The 25,062-nt window shown below is 45.5% G+C and overlaps 3 protein-coding genes across 3 annotated transcripts; 2 read left to right on the top strand and 1 right to left on the bottom strand.

The window, feature by feature from the left end:
* The first annotated feature begins 331 nt into the window (after nt 1-331).
* LOC127333332 (uncharacterized) lies at nt 332-4,154 on the top strand. Its single transcript, XM_051359725.2, has 3 exons — nt 332-2,851; nt 2,951-3,063; nt 3,385-4,154. The coding sequence occupies exon 1, from the start codon at nt 487-489 to the stop codon at nt 2,641-2,643; it is 2,157 nt and encodes a 718-aa protein (XP_051215685.1). The 5' UTR covers nt 332-486; the 3' UTR covers nt 2,644-2,851; nt 2,951-3,063; nt 3,385-4,154.
* Nucleotides 4,155-10,935: 6,781 nt separating this feature from the next.
* LOC127333330 (tRNA wybutosine-synthesizing protein 2/3/4) lies at nt 10,936-19,778 on the top strand. Its single transcript, XM_051359722.1, has 11 exons — nt 10,936-11,422; nt 11,510-11,700; nt 14,783-15,048; nt 15,502-15,915; nt 16,079-17,233; nt 17,373-17,502; nt 17,838-18,073; nt 18,162-18,297; nt 18,379-18,455; nt 19,064-19,170; nt 19,265-19,778. The coding sequence occupies exons 1-11, from the start codon at nt 10,984-10,986 to the stop codon at nt 19,363-19,365; spliced, it is 3,252 nt and encodes a 1,083-aa protein (XP_051215682.1). The 5' UTR covers nt 10,936-10,983; the 3' UTR covers nt 19,366-19,778.
* Nucleotides 19,779-20,243: 465 nt separating this feature from the next.
* On the bottom strand, nt 20,244-24,382 carry LOC127333331 (calcium-dependent protein kinase 19). Its single transcript, XM_071826139.1, has 9 exons — nt 24,201-24,382; nt 22,633-23,433; nt 21,897-22,040; nt 21,643-21,795; nt 21,454-21,566; nt 21,216-21,383; nt 21,000-21,127; nt 20,641-20,740; nt 20,244-20,561 (listed from the first exon to the last, which is right to left on the bottom strand). The coding sequence occupies exons 2-9, from the start codon at nt 23,360-23,362 to the stop codon at nt 20,484-20,486; spliced, it is 1,614 nt and encodes a 537-aa protein (XP_071682240.1). The 5' UTR covers nt 23,363-23,433; nt 24,201-24,382; the 3' UTR covers nt 20,244-20,483.
* Between the last annotated feature and the right edge of the window lie 680 nt (nt 24,383-25,062).

Raw genomic sequence — 25,062 nt, 5'->3', positions numbered from 1 at the left:
GGGTCATCACAGCGCGCGGGGGAAAATGGGTGGGGGGAACTAAAATGTCCACGCGCGCTTTCGGAATTGGGATACTGGTTTCGCCCACTATCCCCGCTCCCACCCCGCACAAGTAGGGGGCGACGACCCGCCCCGTAATCGAAAACAGCAAAAAATGATGCGGGGGCCGTTTTTACGGGGCGTGCTAGACGTCCGGGTAGAACCGAAACCCTCAAATCGGCGGTTATTATACGGATTTGCCCCTTTTACGGGGTCTGTTAGACCTGCTCTTACATGATTTGAGATCTTATTATGGGAGCCACAGGATCCCGATCAAAGGGTTGAGCATCCTTTGTGGCGTCTCGCTCATAGTCGGCTTCGTCTACCTCGCGGTCTCGCTCCTGCAAACCTCCTCCCCTTTCCCACCTGACCATCTTCCGCCGCCGCCGCCGCCGCCGCCGCCGCCGACAGGGCGGTCTCCCGCCTCCCTGGATCCGCCCGCGCCGGATGCTCCTCCGCCGCGCCTCCGCCGCAGCGCAGCGCTCCTCCTGGTTATCCCACACGCGAGCTATCCCCCGGCACCTGGCCCCCGTCCGCCCCTGCAGCTCTACCTCCTCTCCACACCGGCGCAGCCGCCGCCGCACGCCGCAGTTTGAGGACGGCGCTCTCACCACCACCGCTGCGCCCCGGCCATTCCCGGACTACTCTCCGCCCCGCCCCGAGTCGCCGGCCGACGATGCCCTCGCCCGCCGCCTCTCGGCGGCGCTCCTCGCCTCGCCCAGTCCAGGATCCCTCCCTCATCTCCCCTTCACTCCCCTCCTCCGCCCGCTGCACCTGCTCCTCGCGCTCCCACTGCTCGCCTCCCACCCCAACCTCACCACCGTCCTCCTCCCGCTCCTCCTGCTCTTCCCCTCCCGGCCCCACCCCCACCCCCACCTCATCCAGTGCTTCGCCATCGCCGCCCATCTCGCCGTCCGCGACCCCGGCACCGCGCGCGCAATCCTCGTGCGCGCCCTCCGCTTCCCTTCTCCTCATCGGCATTTCGTCGAGCAGTTCATCTTCACCTACAAGGCCTTCTCGTCGGACCCCGCCTCCTTCGACCTCCTCCTCCTGTGCCTCCCCTCCGCCACCCTGCTCCTTCGCCTCCGCCAGTACGGCCTATCCCCGTCCCCAGAACCCTGTAACGCCGTGCTCTCCCGCCTTCCGCCTGACGAAGCAATTGAGCTGTTCCAAGAACTCCCGGACAAGAACGTCCGCTCCTACAATATACTCCTCAAGGCTCTCTGCAGCGCAGGCCGGCTCAAGGATGCGCGTCAACTGTTCGATGCAATGCTCTTACCACCAGATGTTGTCACATACGGCACTATGGTCCATGGGTACTGCGCCCATGGTGAGCTGGAGGTCGCGGTGAAGCTGTTGGATGAAATGGTAGCAAAGGGGCTGGAGTCAAACGCGACAGCATATACGAGCGTCATTGCACTGCTATGCAATAAAGGGCAGGTTTCAGATGCTCTTAGGGTGGTAGAGGATATGGTGATGCGTGGAGTGGCATTGGACGCAGTGGTGTTTACAACTGTAATGAGTGGATTTTGTAGCAAGGGTGATCTGGTAGCTGCAAGAAGGTGGTTTGAGGAGATGCAGAACAGAGGGTTGGCAGCCGATGGGGTTACATACACCACACTGATCAATGGTCTCTGTCGGGCTGGGGAGTTGAAAGAGGCAGACAGAGTACTTCAGGAGATGGTGGATAAGGGACTGGATGTTGATGTGGTCACATATACAGTGCTCATTGATGGGTACTGCAAGAGAGGGGACATGGTGGAAGCCTTTCGGGTTCACAATGACATGGTGCAGAGACAAGTGGCACCGAACCTGGTGACATACACGGCCCTGTCGGATGGACTGTGCAAGCAGGGGGATGTGCATGGCGCTAATGAGTTACTGCATGAGATGTGCAACAAGGGGTTAGAGCTGAACGTTTACACATACAACTCCCTGATCAATGGCATGTGCAAGTTTGGCAATCTGGAGCAGGCCATGAGGATCATGACAGACATGGAAGCAGCAGGCCTTAAACCGGATGTTTATACATATACAACTCTTATAGATACGCTCTGCAAGTCAGGAGAGTTTGACAGGGCTCACAGCCTGTTACAGGAGATGTTAGATAAAGGAATTAAGCCTAGTATAGCGACTTATAATGTTCTAATGAATGGTTTTTGCATGTCAGGTAGGGTAGAAGGGGGAAAAAAGCTGCTTGAGTGGATGCTGGAGAAGAATGTTCGCCCAAATGTTGTAACTTATAATTCTCTTATGAAGCAGTACTGCATTGACAAGAACATGAAATCTACCACACAGATTTACAAGGGGATGCATTCTCAGGAGGTGGCTCCAAACGAGAACACATACAATATATTGATCAAGGGGCATTGTAAGGCAAGAAATATGAAAGAGGCATTGTATTTCCATAATGAAATGATAGAGAAGGGGTTTAAACTCAGCGCAAGTGCATATAGTGCTCTTATAAGATTGCTGAATAAAAAGAAGAAATTTGATGAGGCGAGAGGGTTATTTGATGAGATGAGAAAGGAGGGTTTGACAGCTGAACCAGATGTATACGGTTTTTATATTGATCACAATTTTAATGAGGATAATTTAGAGTAAACTGTTGCATTTTGTGATGAGCTGGTGGAAGAAAGTCATGTAAAATCTAAAGCTGGCACAAGCTAAAGATTTTGCAAAGGAAGATGTGCCTTAGGAGCATGATTTTGGCGGATGGCATCCTAGTTTGTTCAGAATGGACAGTATGTGAGGGGTAAACAGACTCCCGAAAAGCATTATCCCTTTGTGCCATGCTGAACTAACAACTGAGGTATAATCTTTTCTTCTAATTATGAAATATATCATGGTCGCTTAATAGCTCAACAATTATTTTATTCTGTTAAATGCTGATAATATCTTTTATCTACAGCCATCTTGATATTTTGTTACAAGATGTGGAGGTATTTGGGATGCACTCTGAAGTGTTTGTGCATGGCAAGAGGCATAAACAGCATATTTGTGAACTTATTGCTTCACTTTTCAGTAAGTTTGCATCTGGTGTTCTTTGTTGTTATTACTATATTGATACCATCTTGCAAGGTTGATAATCCATCCATTTTTTTGGGTTTGATTCCTGCAACCATTTAGGCTTCTTATCTTAGGGAGCATTTGATCTCACTCCCTTATAATGGATGCTTTTTTATGTTCGGTAGTAATTATTAATTATTTGATAAATTGGAGTTACTTGTTTCTGTTTGTCCTTAGTTTACTCTTTCATTATAAGAGGGTTACACATTCTCTACAACAATATAAGCGGATGGCGTTATAAGATTGTCTGGTTCATTGAAGTTGTCTGCATTGCAGGAGAAGCAGTTTCTGACATCATAAATTGTTGAGCAACAAGGACAATGGTCAGGCAACGAGTGAATAAATCATCTCCTAGGGGATTGTGCAGGGATTAACCCAATTGGTAGGCAAATACCGCTAATGATGCGGTGATCAGGTGATGTTGATTTGTACGTATGGAAAAGGAGAGCAAATAACTGACAAGAGATGGGAGAAGCCAGCACAACAAATATCTTATGAGTGCTCCTAGCCAACTATTAAGGCCGAAAGGAAGGATGGACCTCTATCCACCTTCATGGATAACTCTTGGGAAGATAATACTAGGAACTCATTTGACCTCTTTCTCCTTCCCATAACTTTGAAAACTACATATAATTCTTTTATTGCACACTGCATTCCTTCATCAAGATTGGAGATGATGGGATCGACCCTGCTTAACTGGGCACTTACTTCCATCTCCATCTTGCCACATTGGTGAAATAACAAAATATGTGATCTACGGGAGGCTACTGAAGGTTCTCTGAGATGTAAAGTGCAGTGCATGTTGGTTTAGCTACTAGCATTAGGGCACAACTAAATTCAGCCATGTGTGACTAATGTGCAGACACAATGGTAATCGTGGAAGGCATAAATTGCACGGTAAAGAATCAATTTTGTGTTGTCCAAAAGTTATATGTACTGCAGAGAGAGGAAAGAAGGCAAAGATAATACAAACAGAGCTTTAGGCTCAAGCTAGTCATCAGGTGCAACATTCTGTGCATGTTAAACAGATAGACTTTTTGTTTTACATCTTTAAATTTTCTCAAAATGCAGTCTCAGCAATCGTGTTCCTACTTTTCCCTCCATGAATGTCATAAAGAAATGCTAATGTCTTGTTATTTTATGTCTTGCTTTGGGAAGTAAAAAAGATATTTTCGATATAGAAAATATATTAATATTGCGAAGCTCTAACCACCAACAAAACAACATTCGGACTACAAAAGAGACTCCAAAATCAACGACTCGAGGAAGAAAACAATGCACAAGCATTGTCATGGCCCAATCGAAGATCTTAGAGCATCTCCACCGGCGCGCCCCATAGCGGTCCCGATAGTGATTTGGGGGCCGGGAGCGAAAATGAGCTCACACCGACATGCCCCAAATAGCACCGGCGCTTTTTCGAGCCCAATAGAAGCGCCGGTAACCCCGTGCCGATCCCTTGGCCAAGGGCGCGAATCGGGCGCGCCGGCACCTCGCGAGGCGGAAAATTTTGGGCGTGGGAGCCGCCTGTCAGCCACACATCCCAAAAGTCGACGCCAGCGCGGAGTGGCGGGGCCGACGCGTCAGCGGCACATTCAATTTTAACCTAACCGTCGCCTACCTCGCATTGGGAGTTATTGGCGAGCAGCGGCGGTGCAGTTTCCGCAGACGCACAACGAACCATCTCGTCGCGCCTAGCTCTCCGTGCCGGCGTTAATGAGCGCCACCGCTCCCCCGCCTCCCTCCGGCCTATAAAAAGGGCGCTCTCGCATTGTCCCTCCCACACAAACCCTAGTGCCTCTCTCCCCAACCCTAGCCGCTACCATCTGAAGAGACGACGCCATGTCTGGTCGAGGCCGAGGTCGCAGCCATGGTTGTGATCGTGGCCGCGGCAGAGCTTTGGCTCGCTCTAGTGCTTGTACTCGTCGCATTTTTGTTTTGTATTTTTAGATATTCTTGCTGCTGAATTGATGGGTGAACTTTTTTTTTTGATAACAACCATATATTAAGTCAGCAGGCCGCCTCATTAAAAACCTCCCAGTCCCCTTCGGTACCCTGGTGAGGAAAAGAGTGCGTAAAGAACCTGCTGCTTTTAATCCACAAACATCGAGTTACAATCAGCCCTCAGGCTGTGTTCAAGAAAACCTGGAGGGTCAGCCTCCCAAGCAAAGGATCCCTCCTGTATGCTCGCAAACTTTGCGCAGGAATGGGCCGCCTGGTTAGCCTCCTGCCGGGTATGAATAATGCTGTAAGAAACTAAGCCACTCACTAACTCACTAATCTCATCTAAAACTGGCCTGATCACAGACCGATCACCCAGTCTACCATGCCAACTACGAACGAGATCAGCGCAGTCCACTTCAAACACCACTCTAGTAAAATCATTCTGGACAGCATAAAATGCTGCATCACGTAGCGCGAGAGCTTCAGATGTGAGGGGATCAGAGATGCCCTCATAAAACTTACCAAGTGCTCCACGGAAGGAAACGGCATCCCGTGCTACAACTCCCGTCGCCGCGGAGCTGTTTTCCACCCGAATGGCACCTTCCGAGTTGATCTTAACAACGTCCGTCGGTGGTTTCTGCCACTTACAAGAAGGCCTAGCTGACTTAGGCAAATCCTTGTCAACCGGTAGTTCAAGTGCTTGCAGAGTCTCCCTGACCACTTCCATAGTCTTCCCTGGATTATACCCAGCTTCACCATGTGTCAGATTGTTTCTCGAAGACCATATCGAGTACATTACTGTAATAATTACCGCTCTCGCCTTTGTATTGATCATTGGATCACATAAAATATCCCTTGACCATGTAGCTGGGTGCAGTCTCGGTAATTTCACTAAGAGCAAATCTTTTGCCCCATCCCAAAACAATTTTGCATGGTTGCACTCAATCAGCGCATGCAGCAAAGTTTCGGATTCCGCCTTACAGATACCACAGGTGTTGTTTTCCCTTATATGTCGCCGTGACAGAGTCCCATAATCTGGTAAGATACCTCGAAGAACTCGCCACCAAAATACACGCACCTTTGGTACCACTTGAAGCTTCCACAGACGCTTCCAAACATCAGTATCATTATCAGAAGAGGAAGGGCTGTCACCATGTCTCAAGACCTCCTCCCCCCGATTCTTATCTACAAGAGCTCTATAAGCTGAACGAACCGAGTAGACACCGGATTTCTCCTTGTCCCAAGCAGTCCAGTCCTCTCCAGCTGATCGTCGCAGAGGAATACTCAAGATCGCATCAACATCAGGAGCGAAAAACAGCTGGCGTATCAATGGAACGTTCCACTGATGATCAACTATCAACTCATTTACAGTGGTCACATTCGTGTCCCTCAAACGACGTATGGGTCGCATCGAGGCTGAATTCGGTATCCAGTTATCCTCCCATATCGAGATAGAATCACCCGAGCCCACTCTCTTAATCAAACCCAGTTTCAAAGCCTGTCTTCCCGCTAGCACTGCCCTCCAGGTCCTCGACGCTGCTTTTGGTGCAGTTGCAGTCATCAGGTTCTGGCTATGCAGATATCTAGTACTCAAAACCTGGGAACAAAGTGAATTTGGGTTTGTAAGAATCCTCCAAGCTTGTTTGCCCAACAAAGCCACATTGAAAGCATGCATGTCTCGGAAGCCCATACCCCCTTGGCCTTTTGGAATGGCAAGTTTGTCCCATGCCACCCAATGCATAGATCTCTTGTCCAAATTTCCACTCCACCAGAAGTTACTCATAAGGGATGTTAATTTCTTGCAAGACCCTTTAGACAGTAGGAAACAACTCATGCTGTGGCACGGCTTGGCCTGGATCACTGATTTGATCAATGCTTCCTTCCCCGGGTATGCAAGGTTCTTCTCCGCCCATCCATTGATTTTCCCCCTGGAACTTTCAGCAATATACTCGAACGCATCACTAGTCAATCTACCAACTGCTGTCGGCAAACCTAAGTATTTCTCACTAAAAGCCTCAGATTGGATATTCAGCACTTGCTTCACCGACTCTCTGTGATCATCCGGAGTACAAGGAGTAAAGAAGATTGCACTCTTTTCCTTATTCACCTTCTGCCCCGACGCTTCATTATAAATAGTTAAAATGTCATTCAACCTCGTAGCGCTAGCAGTATTAGCATTGATGAAGATTAAACTGTCATCAGCAAACAGCAAATGGGAAACCCATGGAGATCTATTACAGACCCGAACTCCTCTGTCAATAAACCCCATGTTATAGTGGTGTAATAACGCCGTTAAACCCTCAGAACATAGCAGGAATAAATATGGCGACACCGGATCACCTTGTCTGATTCCACGTGAAGGAGAAAAAGAATCCAACAACACCCCATTCACCTTCACTGAAAATTTGACTGAAGAGATACACTTCATTATCACCCGAATTAACCTAGGTGGAAAACCCAATTTTGTCATCATGGCTTGAACAAAAGGCCACTCCACCATGTCATATGCTTTCATCATATCTAACTTGACAGCGCACTGACCTTTTTTCCCTCTCTTTTTCCTCTTCATTGAATGAATACATTCGAAAGCGACCAGTGCATTGTCAGAGATCAACCTACCAGGCACAAAGGCACTCTGTTCTTGACTAATAGTATACTCCAACACCGGCCTCATTCTATTGGCGACTGTCTTCGTTGCAATCTTGTAAAGCACAGTACATAAAGAAATCGGCCTATACTGTTTAATGGATTGGGGCTGCCGTACCTTTGGGATCAAAGTAATGGCTGTATCATTAATCGAAGCCGGCATGTCTCCACCATTCAGAAAACCCAGAACAGCAGTACACAAATCAGGACCTAACAAATCCCAGTGTCGCTGATAAAAACCCGCAGTAAACCCGTCAACACCTGGTGCTTTTGAAGGATGCATCTGAAATAAAGCTCGCTTGACCTCATCCTCAGTAAACAATTCGTTTAACATATCATAGTCCTCATGTACAACCTTCTCCTGTACCAGATTCAATAACCCACCAATATTTGGTGGTCCATCCGATGTGTACAAGCGCTTATAGAAACCCTGTACTTCTTCCTTGACACTTTCAGGTTCATCACACCACGTACCATCCTCACGCTGGAGAGCCATAATAGCATTCATCCTCCTTCTCTGAGCTACGTGTGCATGAAAATAGGCTGTATTGCGATCGCCTAACTTCAGCCAATTAATTCTGGACCGTTGCTTAACCCAAACTTCTTCCTGGAAGAGAACTTCATTTATTCTTTCCATCAGTCTTTTCTCCTCGAGTGATGGGCTGCGACCCATGGATCCTCGTCGGACACGGTCCAATTCCCTTCTAAGATTATGCAGTTTCTTTTTGAAATTCCCGAACGTTGCTGTCCCCCAGCTCGATAAACCCTTCTCGACACTAGTTAAGGATTTAGCAAAACCCTCCAAACCAGTCCCCTTCTCTGCATTATGCCACAGCTCCGCTACAACCTTATCATAATCTCCGTGGGTTTGCCAAACATTTTCATAGTGAAAAGTGCGTCTCCCAGCAAACCTCTGCTGATTAAATTTATGTAGTTCAGTCACAATCAAACAATGATCAGACTCTACCGTGCTCACATGCTTTACTTTCACAAGTTGGAACAAATTCAGTAACGCCTCATTGCCAAAGGCCCGATCAATTCTGGCCTTGACATTGGCTAGTCCATCTTGCCTGTTATCCCAAGTGTAGGGTAGGCCCAAGAAACCTAGGTCTTGCAATTCACAATCCTCAGCAGCTTCTCGGAAAGCTCTCATTTGCCATTCCTCCCTTCCGCGCTCACTGAAATGCTCCGTACTGTACAGTGTCTCATTGAAATCACCGCTGCACAGCCATGGGAGATCTCGGAGCTGATGTAGTCTGCGTAACAACGTCCACGTGAGATGACGATTCTCTCTGCGAGACTCACCATAAATTCCCGTGAAACGCCAAGGTGGGACTGATCCTTCTTTGCACTGCACCATTGCATCTATATGATGTAGACTGAAGCCTTTAATGTCCACGGTAACAGCAGATGACCAGAAAATACCCACACCACCACTTAATCCATCACTATCAACTGCAAATCCTCCAGCGAAACCGAAGGTGCTAGTGAGTTTATCAACTCGTTTCCCCTCAATCTTTGTTTCCATAACAAAGAGCAAGGCGGGATCAAACTGCTTCACGAAACCGCGAAGCTCTCGAACTGACGGGGAGTTCCCTAGCCCCCAACAGTTCACACTGATACAAATCATTGATCTCGGCGTGGCTGCAATGCAGCCGACGCCGATGTGCTTGTGTTGTTGGCTACCCGCTTCTTCTTCGGGTCAGGTGTGACTGCCCCCTTACTACTATTCTTCTGATCCACCTCTTCTCTCTTTGAGCCTGATAACTGCGGCTCCACCATCACCAAATCCCTATCAGTGTTCAGAGGTTCCACAGGTCCCGCCTCTGTACCCATCGACGTGATCGCTAGCTTCCGATACACTTGACTCGGCTTGGTTCCACAATCACCAAAGCCTCTACCTCTTCCCCTTGCATAAAACTGATTTGCTCGAGGAGGTCTAGGCTCCGTTGCCCCATCACTTGACATTTCTTCCTTTCCGTTGTCCCAGGTCTCATTCGCAGCCCATTCATCATAGTCATCATATCCGCCTTCGGCAAACGGAGGACCCTTCTTTTTCCTTAGATCATTGGGAGCTCTCAAAAAAGAACCCCACGGCAAAACACCATTAGCGTCCCTTTCCCCTGGTGTTGGGCATCTGATTTCTGAGTGCCCAAGTAAACCACATGAAAAACAAAAATATGGGAGGAACTCATATTGAATAGCATACCAAAAGGTCTTGTTCAGCTTTTTTGAGTCCAAACCAACCCAACGCATGATTGGTTCCCCTACCTTGATATAAACTCTTGCACGTAAATGCGAGAGCAATCGACAAGGCCATCTTTGTTCATATCCAACTTGACATACTCGCCCACCTTGCCTGCTATTTTCTTCCCCCATACATCATTCAGTTTGTTGTATGGGAGATCAATCACACGAATCCATATTAGCAGTTTATCAAACCGTAATTGCGAAGGACGACTACGGTTGTCAAAATTTTCCAAAACCACCGCAAACTTGGATACATTCCACGGCGATCTCTCCCAAATCCGGTCTCGATCCCGCTCCGATTTCAGTTCAGCAATAAACATGTTGCGACCACCATCTCGGAATACTAACCCGATAGGGTTTCCCCACGCAGGACGAAGAGCACCAGAGATCGCATTGATATGAAACACTTTTGGTTCTGGGGCCAGAATCTTCCCTGCGAGTGCCCAGATCGGATCTCCTTCATCCTCTTCATCGTCATCAATCAGCCTGTCCTCTTCGGACGATCGGCTTGAGATCTTTCATCATATCTTCAACAGAAGATCTATCCTTGACTCCACTTCCATCCGCCGAGGTCGCCCCCTGATGGAGGTTCCCCTTATCTCCGGCCGCCGCCGGCACATCCTTACCAGCCGCGCTTGGTATATCCGCAGACGCCATGAGATGGCGCCCACTCCCTCTACCCAGGTTCACCAGAGAAACCTAGATACTTCTCCCGTACCGGCGCTCGCCGGCGGGCGTCGTCGTTGTCACTCGAGAAACCCTAATCGCCTCACGAGAGACGAAGCGTTATTCTCGGGACCATTGAATTTGCAGGATGATGGGTGAACTTTTGAAAAAGAAAACTTCTACTACAATTTAAACGTTTTTTTTTTCACGACCCTGCACTGGTTTCGCTATGTTCAATCAAGGCCCGATTGACTTCCAAGCCCATTCTCCAATTCTCTTTTACAAAACCTCTTCCGTGGGCGCCTAAAGGTTGGCAAAGCCCAACCCAAACCCTAAAACCTCCTCGTAGTAACACCTCATCGTAGCTTCACCATGGACTTCGCTCGCCGGAAAGCGGCGGCGCTGGCCGCGCTCTCCTCGCCGGCGCCAGACAAGTCCCCAAAGGGCGGAGTAGACGCCCCCATCGCCCAGCTTCTCGACGCTCTCAACTCCCACGCGGACCTCTTCACCACCTCCTCCTGCTCCGGCCGCATCTCAGTCCTCGCGCAGCCCACGCCCAAGCCCCACACGAGCGACCCCAAGCCTAAGAAGAAGGCCCGGGGCGGCGGGTGGGTGTACATCTCGCACGACCCCGCAGACCCGGACGCCGTTGTGGAGCTCCTGTTCAGTGGGGCTGGAGGCGGGGAGAAGGGTGCAGGGGATGAGCTGGTGTTCAGGTTCGAGCCGATGATCGTGGCGGTGGAGTGCAGGGATGTTTCGGCGGCAGCGTCGCTCGTCGCCGCTGCAATCCATGCGGGGTTCCGGGAGTCAGGTCAGCCGGTTTGCACGTCTCGGGTTTAAGCAGAGACTTTATTGTGTGGCGTGCTTAACTTTCGCCTGATATTGACGCCATATGTAGGTATCACAAGCTTGCAAAAACGTGCGATGGTAGCAATAAGGTCTTCAATTCGCATGGAGGTGCCTCTTGGGCTGACTGATGAGCTTGTAGTTTCTCCGGAGTACATCAGATACCTTGTTGGTATCGCCAACTGTAAAATGGAGGCAAATAAGAAGCGAATGGATGGATTTCTCGATCTTTTGCAGTCTAAGGTATGATTGATTCTGCATTCTAGCAGATATTTTCACTTTCCTTCTCTAATATCTCATGCACTGAAGCAAACTGTACAAAAGCATATTGAACTTCTCACTATGGGTAACCACCGCGGTTCTATACTCAGTTACTCACGGCACCTTCCAATGAATATATCCCAAAACTAATGCAGTGTACTCCTCAAAACGTGCTCAACTAGCAACCAAACAATCAATCCTTGTCCAACTACTAGGCCACTAACAAGGTAGATGTAGATTATACGCAACCAGCTTGCTCTTTTTACACGTGAACACTTCTTATCTGGGCAATGCTGCAACCTCGCCTTATGCACGGGCTCAACTACAGTTGCATAACTCGGTGCAAACATATCTAAAAATACCAGCCCCTCCCCTGTAGCATCAAAGCATTGTCAATTCGTTGTCAGTATGTGCCACAACAAAATTAGTGTGTGCCTTTTCGCCTTGCAATCTTTTTCTCAGAGTCATGTCCATCTATTTAGATTTCTACTTAGCTTGGGTGAGCAGTAGGTGCTCGGCCTCATACTTGTTGTGCATCCCTTTAATGCCTTTAGCTGACAAACATTTTTTTGAGTGATATCACACATAAGTCCCTGAATTTGTAGAGGATGTAAATGAGTGTCAAAAGGCTTCAAGGCTTGCAACGTGTTATCCACCATAGAGTATTCTTTAGTCTTCTCTCCTAGCATGCACATATTTCTTAAAGCAAGGGTGAGCCTCGTAGGGGATGTATCATGGAACCAGCCTTTATGCATAAAAGTGCCATGGAATTTAGCCTTAGTAGTTTGGAGCTTGGCCTTCGTCACTAGGTTGACATCCAAGAAGATGGTATTGAGAGGCGACAATGTAAGATGTGAGCCTTGGGAGAGAAGATGGAACTCTTATGTGGCGGATAACGCGTTTTGGTTCTTGATACTAAAATTCCAGACAATCGCCTGCACCCATATGAGCCAGGTGGGAATGTACACCATATAAGAAAGAAGATAGCCCCATATCCGGTAAAAATAAACACATCTTTGATAAGGGGTGACCGTTTGTTGCTACAGGACCAGGACTACGGTTACTTTGGTTTGGAATTCCGCAATCCGAAGAAAGGTGAAGGCTCATTTCATTGTGGCAGATGTTCACGATGACACTGCTTTGATGCTCTGAGAGGAGGTACTCAAATAATAAGAAGATTAAGAGATGATTGAGTTGATCTTGTTGCATATGTCTCTAGTTATGGTTGCGTGGCGTCAGGGATATGTCCTTGAGCCCATTCACTAGATGACTGAGGCATTCTGCACACCAAAAAGTTCTAATGTCTATGCGCTGCATGTTGATTGAGTTTAGTTTACTCCCCTAGTAGTTGAGGTTATCATGAACATGACCAGTTTTGGTCGAGTTACTCTTGAGCTGTTAGCCACCATGCATTTCAACTTGCTAGTGGACTAGTAGAGGCAGAGTACATCTTGTGGAGTACATTACATTACTGTTCGCTGAGTGGAGCTATTTGTTAGGGAAGTGAGGCTAGTTTAGGTGGTTGCCCACCATGGGGAGGTTAGATATGCTTGTACTGAGTTTATTTTGATGGAGGATACTAGCCAAGGCACGAAGACACTGCCTAAGAAGTGTTAGCCAAACAATAAAAGTATTTGTTCTGTGTATTCTTCCTAGTGCCTCTTTCTGTCCTTGTGTGTCGTATTAAGTATATCTCAAGTCCATGCGATTCAGAACTCCGGTATTTTGCTACTTACTCTGACCTTCAAATAACTGCATGGCTCTTTTTCCATGTTGATTTTTTTACATCATGCAACTCAGTGGTAGAGCTCGCCCATTCTTAGCCTGGGCAAGAACTAAGTACAACCAGATTGATTAGCATTTTCCCAAAGGAACTGAGTAGTAGTTAATCCAGCCTTTTGTACCAAACTTCAAAGGAGATGCACCGGCAAGAGCCCGAGCAGCTGCCCGGTGTCGCCGGATGCTGGCTCCGTCACTGGTGTCTCCCACATAAAAATCGGTACCATTGCTGCATATGTTTATGTAAGACCCTCTAACACGATTTTGTTCCTTACCGCTGTCATAAAAGACCCCAAAACTAGCAGAACCAAAGGTGCACAAAAAGCTTGACTTATAAAGTTAGAATACCCTGAAGTATCCACGAATGTAGTCATTCCTCAAAGTTGATTATGTCAGCTTGCCCAGCCTAAAGCTTTTTTAGTGTCACTATACCACAACAACAACAACAACAACAACAACAACAACCAAGCCTTTCAGTCCCAAACAAGTTGGGGTAGGCTAGAGTTGAAACCCATAAGATCTCGAAGCCAAATCATGGTTCCAGAACGTGGATAGCTAACTTCCACGCACCCCTGTCCATGGCTAAATCTTTGTCGATATTCCAAACCTTCAGGTCTCTCTTTACAGACTCCTCCCATGTCAAGTTTGGTCTACCACGACCCCTCTTAACATTCTCAGCACGCTTTATCCGTCCGCTATGCACTGGCGCTTCCGGGGGTCTCCGTTGGATATGTCCAAACCATCTGAGACGATGTTGGACCAGCTTCTCTTCAATCGGTGCTACCCCAACTCTCTCCCGTATATCGTCATTCCGTACCCGATCCTTGTGTGGCCACATATCCATCTCAACATGCGCATCTCTGCTACACTTAACTGTTGGATATGTCATCTCTTCGTTGGCCAACACTCCGCGCCATACAACATCGCAGGTCGGATAGCTGTCCTATAAAACCTGCCTTTTAGCTTTTGTGGCACTCTCTTGTCACAGAGTACGCCAGAAGCTTGGCGCCACTTCATCCAACCAGCCTTGATTAGTGTCAGTTGTGCTAAATGCAGTTGAAGTGGATGCAATGAGAATGTTAAGGATAGAGAATACAGGGGCAGGGCACAGTATTCGTGTTCCCTGCCACTTGTGTTTGTTAGGTGTTATGATGTCTGTATTTTATCCAGGAAGGCTTGCCAAAGTAATGTTTTGTCTTTTGAGGGGAATAATTGTTCAGAATTTGAGAGGCTATTACACTGCTGTGTTTGTCTTGTAACATATTGTTTCCTTTCAAACTGCCAGGGTCTGCCAGGTATACCCAGGTTGCAAGACGATCATACTAATGAAGACGATCGTTGCTTGGGCCCGGAAGTTAAGTTGCCACTCAGTCAGAGTGTACAGACACGTGATGATCTGTTAACAGAAAAGAGAAGCGACGTCTATAATTGTGACGTTGGTGACAAAGGTGATTGTGAATTTGGTGAGAATTCAATAGAAGGATCATATTTTGAAAATCGAGACCCTGTACGCAACAACGGTGCCAAGCATGGTTTTGGTAATGCTGAACGGCATGTTCTTATATCTCTACTTTCTCCATCTTATTTGTATTTTGCTTTTTTATAGTGATGCTATTTTTTTGACCTGTTGGATCCGGGAATGCATATTTGAGTATTTGACATCATTTTTATATTTAGAAGATTATTGGTACATGCTGGGTATGTATTCTTGGCTATATTCACGATAATCCTGAAAATATACTTTTCTTAAATATTGGCTTAATTAAAAAAAATTGTCAGTGCAAGGTTTTGCTGCTGTGTTTTTGCTCGTCAGAAAGTCAATGATTGTTACCTGTCAGCCGTAGTTACTAGGCCATGGTTGTTTTCCTGCACTAAATCATAAGTATTCTATTGCACAAGTCCTCATCCAACCACTTGGCATTGAATTTGGTCTCACTATTTTATTTGACTCATGATACAACCGCTATATCACTGAACCCTTTTGTCATCTGTTGTCTACTGTAGATTAATGCATGAGGAAAAACTGTCAGCATCAAATAGCCATCTTTTTGTTACCGAGTTGAAGACTAGTGGTGAACCGATTGAGAAACTCTTCTTATGGGGCCAATCTGCTTGTGCCTTAACTGTTGGTGGAGAGCAGTGCGTCCTAACTTTTGGTGGTTTTGGAGGACCAGGAAGGCATTCAAGAAGAAATTACTCCCTTTTGCTTGATCCAAAGTCTGGTTTGTTGACGGAAATAATCGTTAAAGATACACCTTCACCACGGATGGGTCATACAATTACTGCAGTAGGCAATCATATTTATGCTATTGGAGGTAGGGCTGGTCCTTCAGAAATTCTTGACGATGTTTGGGTTTTGCAAAGCACCGAGAATAGATGGTCAAGAGTAGAGTGCAGTGGAAATATTTTCCAGCCAAGGTACTGTCAAGATGAAATTCCTAATGATCTTGCTCTTATGTTTTCCTTTAACATTTGATCTCGCTCAGTCAATTCTGTAAAGATTAATGATAACAACGCATATTTTGGGCAGTAGATATTTTATGATAATACTATTCATTGAAGTTCTTTATTCTGTGTGCAGGCACCGACATGCTGCTGTTGCTGCAGCCTTGAAAATATATGTTTTTGGTGGACTCAGTAATGAAAGCATATATTCTTGTATGAATATATTGGACACAGAAAGCATGCAGTGGGATGTGATTCCTGCTGCTAATGAATGGCCATGTGCTCGCCATTCACATTCTCTGGTGTCCTATGGGTCAAAACTGTTCATGTTTGGTGGTCATGATGGTCAGCGGGCACTGGATGACTTCTATAGTTTTGATGTAACAACACTCAGGTGGAACAAAGAAATCACCAGCGGAAGAACTCCATCTCCCAGATTTTCACATTGCATGTTCATCCATAAACACTACCTCGGGATACTTGGCGGTTGCCCTATTAGAGAAAACAATCAGGAAGTTGCATTGCTGAACTTAAAGCATAGTGTCTGGTTCCATGTCTCCATTCCATCTCTCGGTCAATGCCTCTGTGTCCGTAGCTCACCTGTTGTCACTGATGATGATCTTGTTGTTATTGGCGGCGGTGCATCTTGCTATGCATTTGGAACAAAGTTTAGTCAACCAGTAAAAATTGATCTTCATTTGGTGGAATCGATATTTAACCTTGCTTACAAGAAAGATGACATGGTTACACAAAGTTGTGATGCGTTATCTACCCTGGATATACAAGAACGTGACCAAAATGGCACCTTTGTTGGTCATAATACAAAGCCAAAAGTTGATACCGCCACTAATGATTTTGCTGATTCAGATTTTCTGGTTTTCCAATTGGAGAAGAAGTATGCGAAATTGGGGAAGGACATTCTAAAAAAGTTTGGATGGTTGGACCTTGCTAGAAAAGTTCGAGTCAGCCACGATAATGTCAATGTTCTTTTTCCAGTTAGTAGAATCTTTCATGCCCTAATCACTGATCAGTATTCCAAGACGCTTGATGATAACTCATGCATCTCTGAATGGCTATTGGGGTGTCCGGAAAAGAAGCTTGTAGGCGCTAACATTACTCTTCATAAAGCATTGGAAATATTGTCATCTTGCCATGGTTCCTTTTTGAAAGATGAACTAGCTCTCAGCCGAAAAGCTTCTAAATCTCCTCAAACCATCATGAGAGAACTTGTATCACTTCTGCTGGAAAGAAAAGGAATGCCCTCTCGGTTGCTAGAGCAGCTGCCAACTAGGTCTGTTCTCACTGACCTGTTAACAATACGAGTATTCTTTTGAGAAACTAAAGTGCAGATAGTATAGAAACCTACTTTTCAATAAAGATTTTTCTTACTTTGTCCTGTTGCTTGCTGATTTTTTTTTTTTTTTTGCTAGGTGGGAAACCCTAGGTGATATCACTGTGCTTCCAAAGACTTGTTTTAAGGACCCGCTGTGGGAATCAATTGGAGAAGAACTTTGGCACCTAATTGCCAAGTCACTTGGGGCACAACGTCTTGCTCGCCAAGTAAGTTACTTCTAGTTTTGAACTCTTCATTGCTCAGTAGCAGGAATATATTTGTTACAAAATATAACACGTTTTGGTAGGTTAAAACAGCTTACCAAAACGTCTTACATTTGGAACGGAGGTAGTAGTGATAATCTGAAACTAGAACAGTTGGCATGCCATATTATAGATACAAATTATGTGTATGGTGTGTCCCATGGAACAATCCTTCTTGATGTACGGTGCTGCCTATTGAATAGAGTAACTTGTAGCATCCCATATGCTGGTTTCCTTGCCATGTAGAAAGCTGTTCCTTCTATTGAGGATGTTTTTGACTAAGTCTTTCCTTTTTGCAGGGAAAAATCATGCCAAATGGCACAAGAGATAGCACATTAGAACTTCTTGTCGGTGACAGTGGGTGGGTGACCCATTATGAAAATGGCATCTCTTATTCACTTGATGCAACAAAATGCATGTTTTCTTCTGGTAATCGCTCTGAGAAGCTTCGCATGGGACAGCTTGATTGTAGAGATGAAGTGGTTGTGGACTTGTTTTCTGGAATCGGATACTTTGTGCTCCCATTTCTTGTGAAGTATATCCTCGATGACAGCTGCTCGTGAAATTCTTAATCCAAAGTGATTTTCTGTCCCTCTTATAAAACATTCCTTATTTCTTTGCAGGGCTCATGCCAAGTTAGTTTATGCATGCGAATGGAATCCACATGCCCTGGAGGCTCTTAACCGGAACGTGATGGACAACCATGTAGCAGACCGCTGTGTTATACTTGAAGGAGACAACCGTCTGACAGCACCAAAAGTATGTGGTGAACACATTTCACCTGTTGAGCTAAATACCTGTACCAGGATGGCTACTTACCGTCATGCTTTTCTTAATTAGGGAGTTGCTGATCGTGTTTGTCTCGGGCTGATACCCTCCAGTGAATGTAGCTGGGCTACTGCTGTTAGGGCTTTAAGGTAATTTATCTGCACCCCCAATATTTGTAGTTTTTCGATGTTTCAAATGTAGAGGTCTACTGAGGTTTGCAAGCTTGGTTTGGCCTATACTCCAATAGGACCAGCTGAGATTAATCTAGTTTGAAAAAGTTGTGGCCATAAACCTGAATCAGAATCAGAAGCTTAAATCTGGTTGTAACTTGTAAGCAAGATCAGCTTATAGGTGCAGAAAATACTACATGCTAGCATTTTGGTGTGACCAAATAATAGCATATGTATGTAGGTTGATTGACACAATAAAAATGGCTTGCTGGCTGTTCTTTCAGTGTGCAAGGCTATAAAGAAAGGCCGAGCTGTTGTTTTTGGTAAAGACGGTACTAGATATCAGAAGTGTTCTTTTTTATTAAAGTGAGCTATTGATAAAAGTGAACGCCTCCTTAATTACATCATGATAACATGTTTGGCTTATGTGTGTAGTCTAGTTATAGACACAAGGTTTTGCCAGCGAATGAGCTGCAAGGTTACATCTTCTGCAAATCTATACTAGTTCCTTATACTGATTTATTAGTTTGTTGGATGCACCGTGAACATCTCAAGGTCTGATTCTGTTCTATTGCTACACCTACTAGGGTTGATGGAGGCATACTGCATATACATGGGAATGTCAATGACACGGACGAGGCACGCTGGTTGGACAATGTTGTTGAATCCATCAGTAGTATCGCCACAACTCATGGTACACCAACGGGACATGTTACCATGCATCTCTTATTCTTTTTGAAATACTAATCTTTTGCCCTTGCACGCCATGGGCTGTCGTTGTTTCTCAGGACTATCTTGGAAAGTCTCTCTCGACCACGTTGAACGCGTCAAATGGTATGGGCCACACATTCGACATGTCGTAGTCGATGTCAGATGCCGGCCAAACTGACAAAGCAAAAAACTGCTGAAGAAGATCATTCTGTGCTTGCGGATTGTGATGAAAGGCAGTATTGCTATATCCTTTTGGTGGCTCTGCTGTTCTCAGGGGAGGAGAACAGACCAATGACAGATTTGTTGTTCTGTCACCTTTATACTGTGTTTCTCGACTTGTTCACTATTATAAGATGTTTTAGGTTTCTTCGAGAATGCATGTATCCAGACGTGTTTTGCTGTGTAGCTTTACTCATTTCGGCCTGCATCTAGCACACGTTGAAATATCTAAAACATCTTATAATAGTGAACGGAGGGAGTATGTTGTAACCGTATAAGAAGAATAAGGAGGCATATTCTGGTTCTTAATGTAATATTCATATACGATGGGATATATATCTTCAGTACAAGTAGTTTCTTTTTTCTTTTAAACGTGCAGTAGTCTTTGCTGGTGTCTCAAATGGGGGTTAGGCTGGTTTCGTGCTGCCGAGCAGGTCGGCAAGCCTAGTCACATGTACAGACAATACAAGATGTAAGCATTTTCAGGATAAGGATTGCTGCCGACTTGAAAATATCTGATGATGTCCCCAGGACACAGAGAACGTCTGTAATCCACTCAGTTTTGACCTCTTCCTTACGGCGATGCCGAGGCTGGTGCAGCCGGAACACATTTGAAGCTCGACGCTTGCAAGCACGGTCCATCATCCATGCAATTGATCACTTTCACATTCGGCATATTTTCCAACAGTCGAGTGTGCATCAAACAGAATAAGAACGCACACTTGTTCACCTTTTACAAGGCCAATAAGCTCTTACAACTGACCAAATTGAACTCCTTTCCTGCAAAACAGGCTCCTGCCACTCCGCTGGGTAACACACACGGATTCAATATGCAAATTTCATGTGCAAAAATTAACCGTTTATTAGATGTACTTGCAAAAAACGAACTTACAGAAGAACAAAGTACGTCCACAACACTTGCGCAACTCCGTGCAACGAGCAAAAAGCCACGAGATATACACAATCATCTCAACAATGCAAAGGAAAAACTTCTTATCCGTCCAGCTACCATGGAAAAACAAAAGAACCAAGAGCAGTTTCGCTATCAGTACATCATTTTCTACAAGGAAACACACTCTACTTGAGCCTTACTGGCTGCTGCTGCAGCCCTCCTCTCATCATAGCGCAGAACTCCTCATAGTTGATCCTCCCGTCCTGGAAATTTTGCCACAAGACCGCCATCAAGAAATGAAAGGAACAAACATGAGAAAGTACTGACAACACGCAGACTTACATTATCCGTATCGACTTCTGATATGATGTCCTTTATGGTGTCCGCGTCACCCATTTCATGCTCGATCAAAGCAGTCTCCAGCTCATCCCTTGTGATGAAGCTGCATAAAAATCAAGGTAATCCTTAGTCAAATAAATCCTGGGGTCTCATGCGCAGGTGCGTTATACAACTATCATTCCGTCCAAGTTGTATCAGACCATTAACCAATTCAGCAAACATTAGTAAAGTGTGAATCTGTAAATATCATGCCTCACTAGTGATAAGATCTGATGAGGAAAACAAAACTATCACACTCATCAGAATCATACGTTGTAGAAAGTGATGTAGCCCATTATCAGAAAAAAAAAAAGATTACTCACCCACTGTTGTCTTTATCAAAGTACTGGAATGCCTTGAACAGATGCTCATCTCTTTCGAGCTTGTGTCTGTGCATAGTAGCTGTTATGAACTCAACGTAGTCAATCGATCCATTGCCATCCACGTCAGCCTGGAATGGATCAGAAGGTACTAAGCATACATTGTAAACAATATCATGCTTGAGAAAGATACTGTAATAGTTCAGGAGCGGTGCATACTGCTTCCATCAACTGTTTTACTTCAGCTTCTGACAGCTTCGATCCAAGCTTGGCTAATCCTGCTTTGAGTTCTTCATATGTTATTGTCCCACTGTTATCTGTGTCCATGTTACTGAACATTTGCTTCAGGCCCTTGATCTCTTCCTCGTTAAGGTTTGAAGCTATAACCTGCATACACATTTGCTTATAAGCACCAGATGAAAAAAGGCATTCAATTATCATATGAAAATAATAATACCTTCAAAGCCATCTTTTTCAGTTTATTCATTGCTCTGAATTGCTTCATCCTAGAAAGCACGGCACTGTCAATAGGCTTATCTGATGCTTCTCCTTCTCTGAGCCATGGATGTTCTGATCCAGCATACAAAGTATCAGATTTTGGTGAAAGGAACAAATATTTGAAGGTTAATGTTGTCAAGAAGCTTACGGAGAACTTGGGCTGAAGTAATTCTTTTCTTTGGGTCTTGTGCCAACATCTTCCTCACAAGGTCTTTAGCACTCTCAGAAATTGATGGCCATGGCTGACTTTCAAAGTCAATCTCCCCTTGAAGAATAGCATCAAATATTCCCTTCTCGGTTTCTGCAAAGTCAAACAGAAGAATGACAACAAAATGTTACAGCTCAATTGTATACCTTAATTCAGAAGGTTGAAGTACATCAGGACTTGAGAGGCAAACATACCAGCCCAGAATGGAGGAACACCACTGAGAAGAATGTATAGAATAACACCTGCACTCCAAACATCTATCTCTTTACCATAATTTCGCCTAAGGACTTCAGGAGCAACATAATAAGCACTTCCGACGATGTCCCTATACATTTTTCCTGATATATTTGGAAGACATGAAAATAAGTTAATGTGTATACGATAACTAGAGTTTGAAAAATTAAATAGTTTGTCACATCACATTCTCTTTGATTAAACAAAGAATCAGTCAAAACGGCTTACAGGATAAAAAAAAGGCTGGTGGTTATGCTTTCAGAGGCAGATGATAAACTACTTATATGAAGTCATAAAATAGACCATGGCGCCACACCATACTCGCTATAGGAGATGACATGGCAAAAATGTAGGAAAAAAAGACCAGAGGAACTGTATCCCTCCACCATCACATCACCAGACACCACCAAGTCACTACCCACAACACCGTGCTATTATATCTGCATTAGCGATAGAAAATGCTTCCAGATTCCAAAAACTGAAAAGCATGAAGTTTAAAGAACATTGAGAGTCTGATCTGAACTGGCCAAGTGACAAATACATACTACTCAGTATAAACTATACTACTTATATTTGCCATACTATACAATACTTATACCTCTTTACAAGATATATGTCCAGTTTCTATTAGAGTTGTCCACCAAGAAAATACAATTTTCACAAGCATATGCATGTTATACATTATACGTGTGTTACCTTCTTCAATGAAGACTGAGAGCCCAAAATCAGTGGCCTTGAGCACTGCATTCTCATCCTTGGTTGCAAGCAAAAAGTTCTCTGGCTTCAGATCACGGTGCATCACTCCCATGAAATGGCAAACATTGACGACATTCACAACTCCTCTGCAGATTGTAGCAGCTGCCCGCTCTGAGTAGTGCCCCTTAGCAATGATCCGATCAAACAGCTCTCCACCTGCGCAGAGCTCCATCACGACATGCACGCTGCCCTTGTCCTCATACGCTCCGCAGAACTCTACTATGTTTGGCTGTCCAGAAAGGTGCTGCATGATCTGGATCTCCCTGCGAATATCCTCCTTGTCAGCCTTACTCACGAGCTTGCGCTTGGAGATGGACTTGCAAGCGTATTGCCTGCCAGTGGTGATCTCGGTGCAGAGGTACGTCACCCCGAACTGCCCCCTTCCGAGTTCCTTGCCAAGGGTGTAGACAGAGCGCACATCCTCGAACTGCTTGCCGAGAATCGTGTCGGGCATGGGCTTCAAGGGGGCAACAACTGGTGGGACTACCGGAGCGTTCATCGCCGGCGGTGTGTACCTCACCTCACCCTGTGGTGGTGGCTGAGCATTGTTGTTGTTGTTGTAACTAGGAGGTGTTTGCGCTTGTTTTGCCTGTGAAGAATAGCCATAGCCATTGGCTCCTCCTCCTTGGTTTGAATCCGGGGTAGTAGCACTGCTGCAACACTGCCCCATTTGTACTCAGATTCTTCCTTCCAGTTCTGAATTTGCAACCCCGGTTGGCCGAGCAGATTCAAAACCTGAATCTGTAAGCAAAACCCAAGAGCACCTCTGTCAGAGATCAAGCAAAACAATGAAGAAACATTTATTATACTGAATCAAGTACAAACTCATCCACGAATCATCAACAAAGTAATACTAGATCATTCAAGAACAAGCGAAGAAAAACCAAAGCTGGATCTAGAAGCAGAACTCAAACAAGAAGAGCGGAAGGGGAAAAGAAGAAGTTGCCTTTGACACAAGTTTGACCTCTTTCCCCTCCCAATCCGGTACAACGAGCACAAGAATTTGCAGGACAAGGTAGCTGGCCGGTCGCTTTGGTGACGCCGGAAGCAACAACCAGAGGAGATAAGGATACACGCAAAATTGGGCAAGAGACAAAAGAAAGGGCCGACAGAAAGCAACGTGGCCAACGCGGCACTCAGGGGAAAAGAAGAAAACTACAGCACACAGGATCGTTTCATCAAATCTGCAGATGAATCAGTACCAGAAATCTACTGAATCCAAGAACATAAGCACGGCAAGGAGACACGGACGAATTGCTCGGTAGAAGCGCAGAAGTAGAGCGCTCGTGGGGAATGAGCTTCACATCAAGCTGTTGCACCGCTGTCAGATCCAAAGAAAGGGCAAGCTTTTCATACTCAGATCAAATTCTTGATCTCCTACCAAAAGAAGCACGGGGAGAATTCCTACTCCTCTAATCTTTTCATAAAGCGGAATAGTAGCAGCCTAATTCCAAGGAAAGATACGTGAGCAAGCGCAAGGAAACAAGAACAGGGGCGGAGACGCGTACCGAGAAAGATCCTTAGCTCTGAAGCTCTTCGCCGTCTCAGCGCGCACAGGAACCTGCGGCGTCTAATCAGGAACAAATCTTAAGAGTAGGAGGGAGGACAGAGCAAGAACAGCTCGGCGCAGCGACCGCGGTAGTGGATTGCAGGTGGTGGCACCGCGATTAGCGTCGGGCCCCTATTCCTATCGTGACAGCGACTAAGACACGCGGGCAAGACGATATCTCGGCAAGGAAAATAAAGAAATAAAATTCGGTACTGTACGAGAAAAAGGGCAGAATAAATGGGGCAGTGCCGTACCGTGTTTGGAGTTTTGGAAATTGTCTTTTAGACCATTTAGAGTTTTTTAATGGAATTTGAAATTTTTTCCTGGTTTGGACTTTTAGATGGATCCGCTTATAATACATTTGTTGTATTCGCTCAATTCTAAAAATGATGTCGTAGATTTATCTAAATTTAGATGTATATATTTTCTTTAGAATGGTGGAGGTATATATTTTTAATTCATATTCATATGTTTAGATAATTGAATTTGGATCTAAGGGTATATTTAAAGATGAATCTAATAATATGTGACAACGAGAACTGAGTTCCAGCTCAGTGGCAAGGCAAGCGAGTGCGCAGCCAGCCCACCCGGGTTCGAATCCCCATCTCGCGGTAATTTCGCAGGGAGGGGCGAATAAACCGGGTTATCATCCTAGCGTCCATCCGCGGGGAGAGTCTCATCCTACCTAACAACGATCATTCCCCCATTGGTCAACGTTTATAATATGTGACAACAGAGCTTCCCACCATCGAGCAAATGCACACACCGACCTCCTGTTTTAAGCCGCCTCTTCGACGATCTCGTTGCCATTCATCCCCTCG

The sequence above is a fragment of the Lolium perenne genome, chromosome 2 (genome assembly GCF_019359855.2).
Source record: "Lolium perenne isolate Kyuss_39 chromosome 2, Kyuss_2.0, whole genome shotgun sequence".
Classification (NCBI taxonomy): domain Eukaryota; kingdom Viridiplantae; phylum Streptophyta; class Magnoliopsida; order Poales; family Poaceae; genus Lolium; species Lolium perenne.
This window is presented reverse-complemented; position numbering and strand designations above follow the sequence as displayed.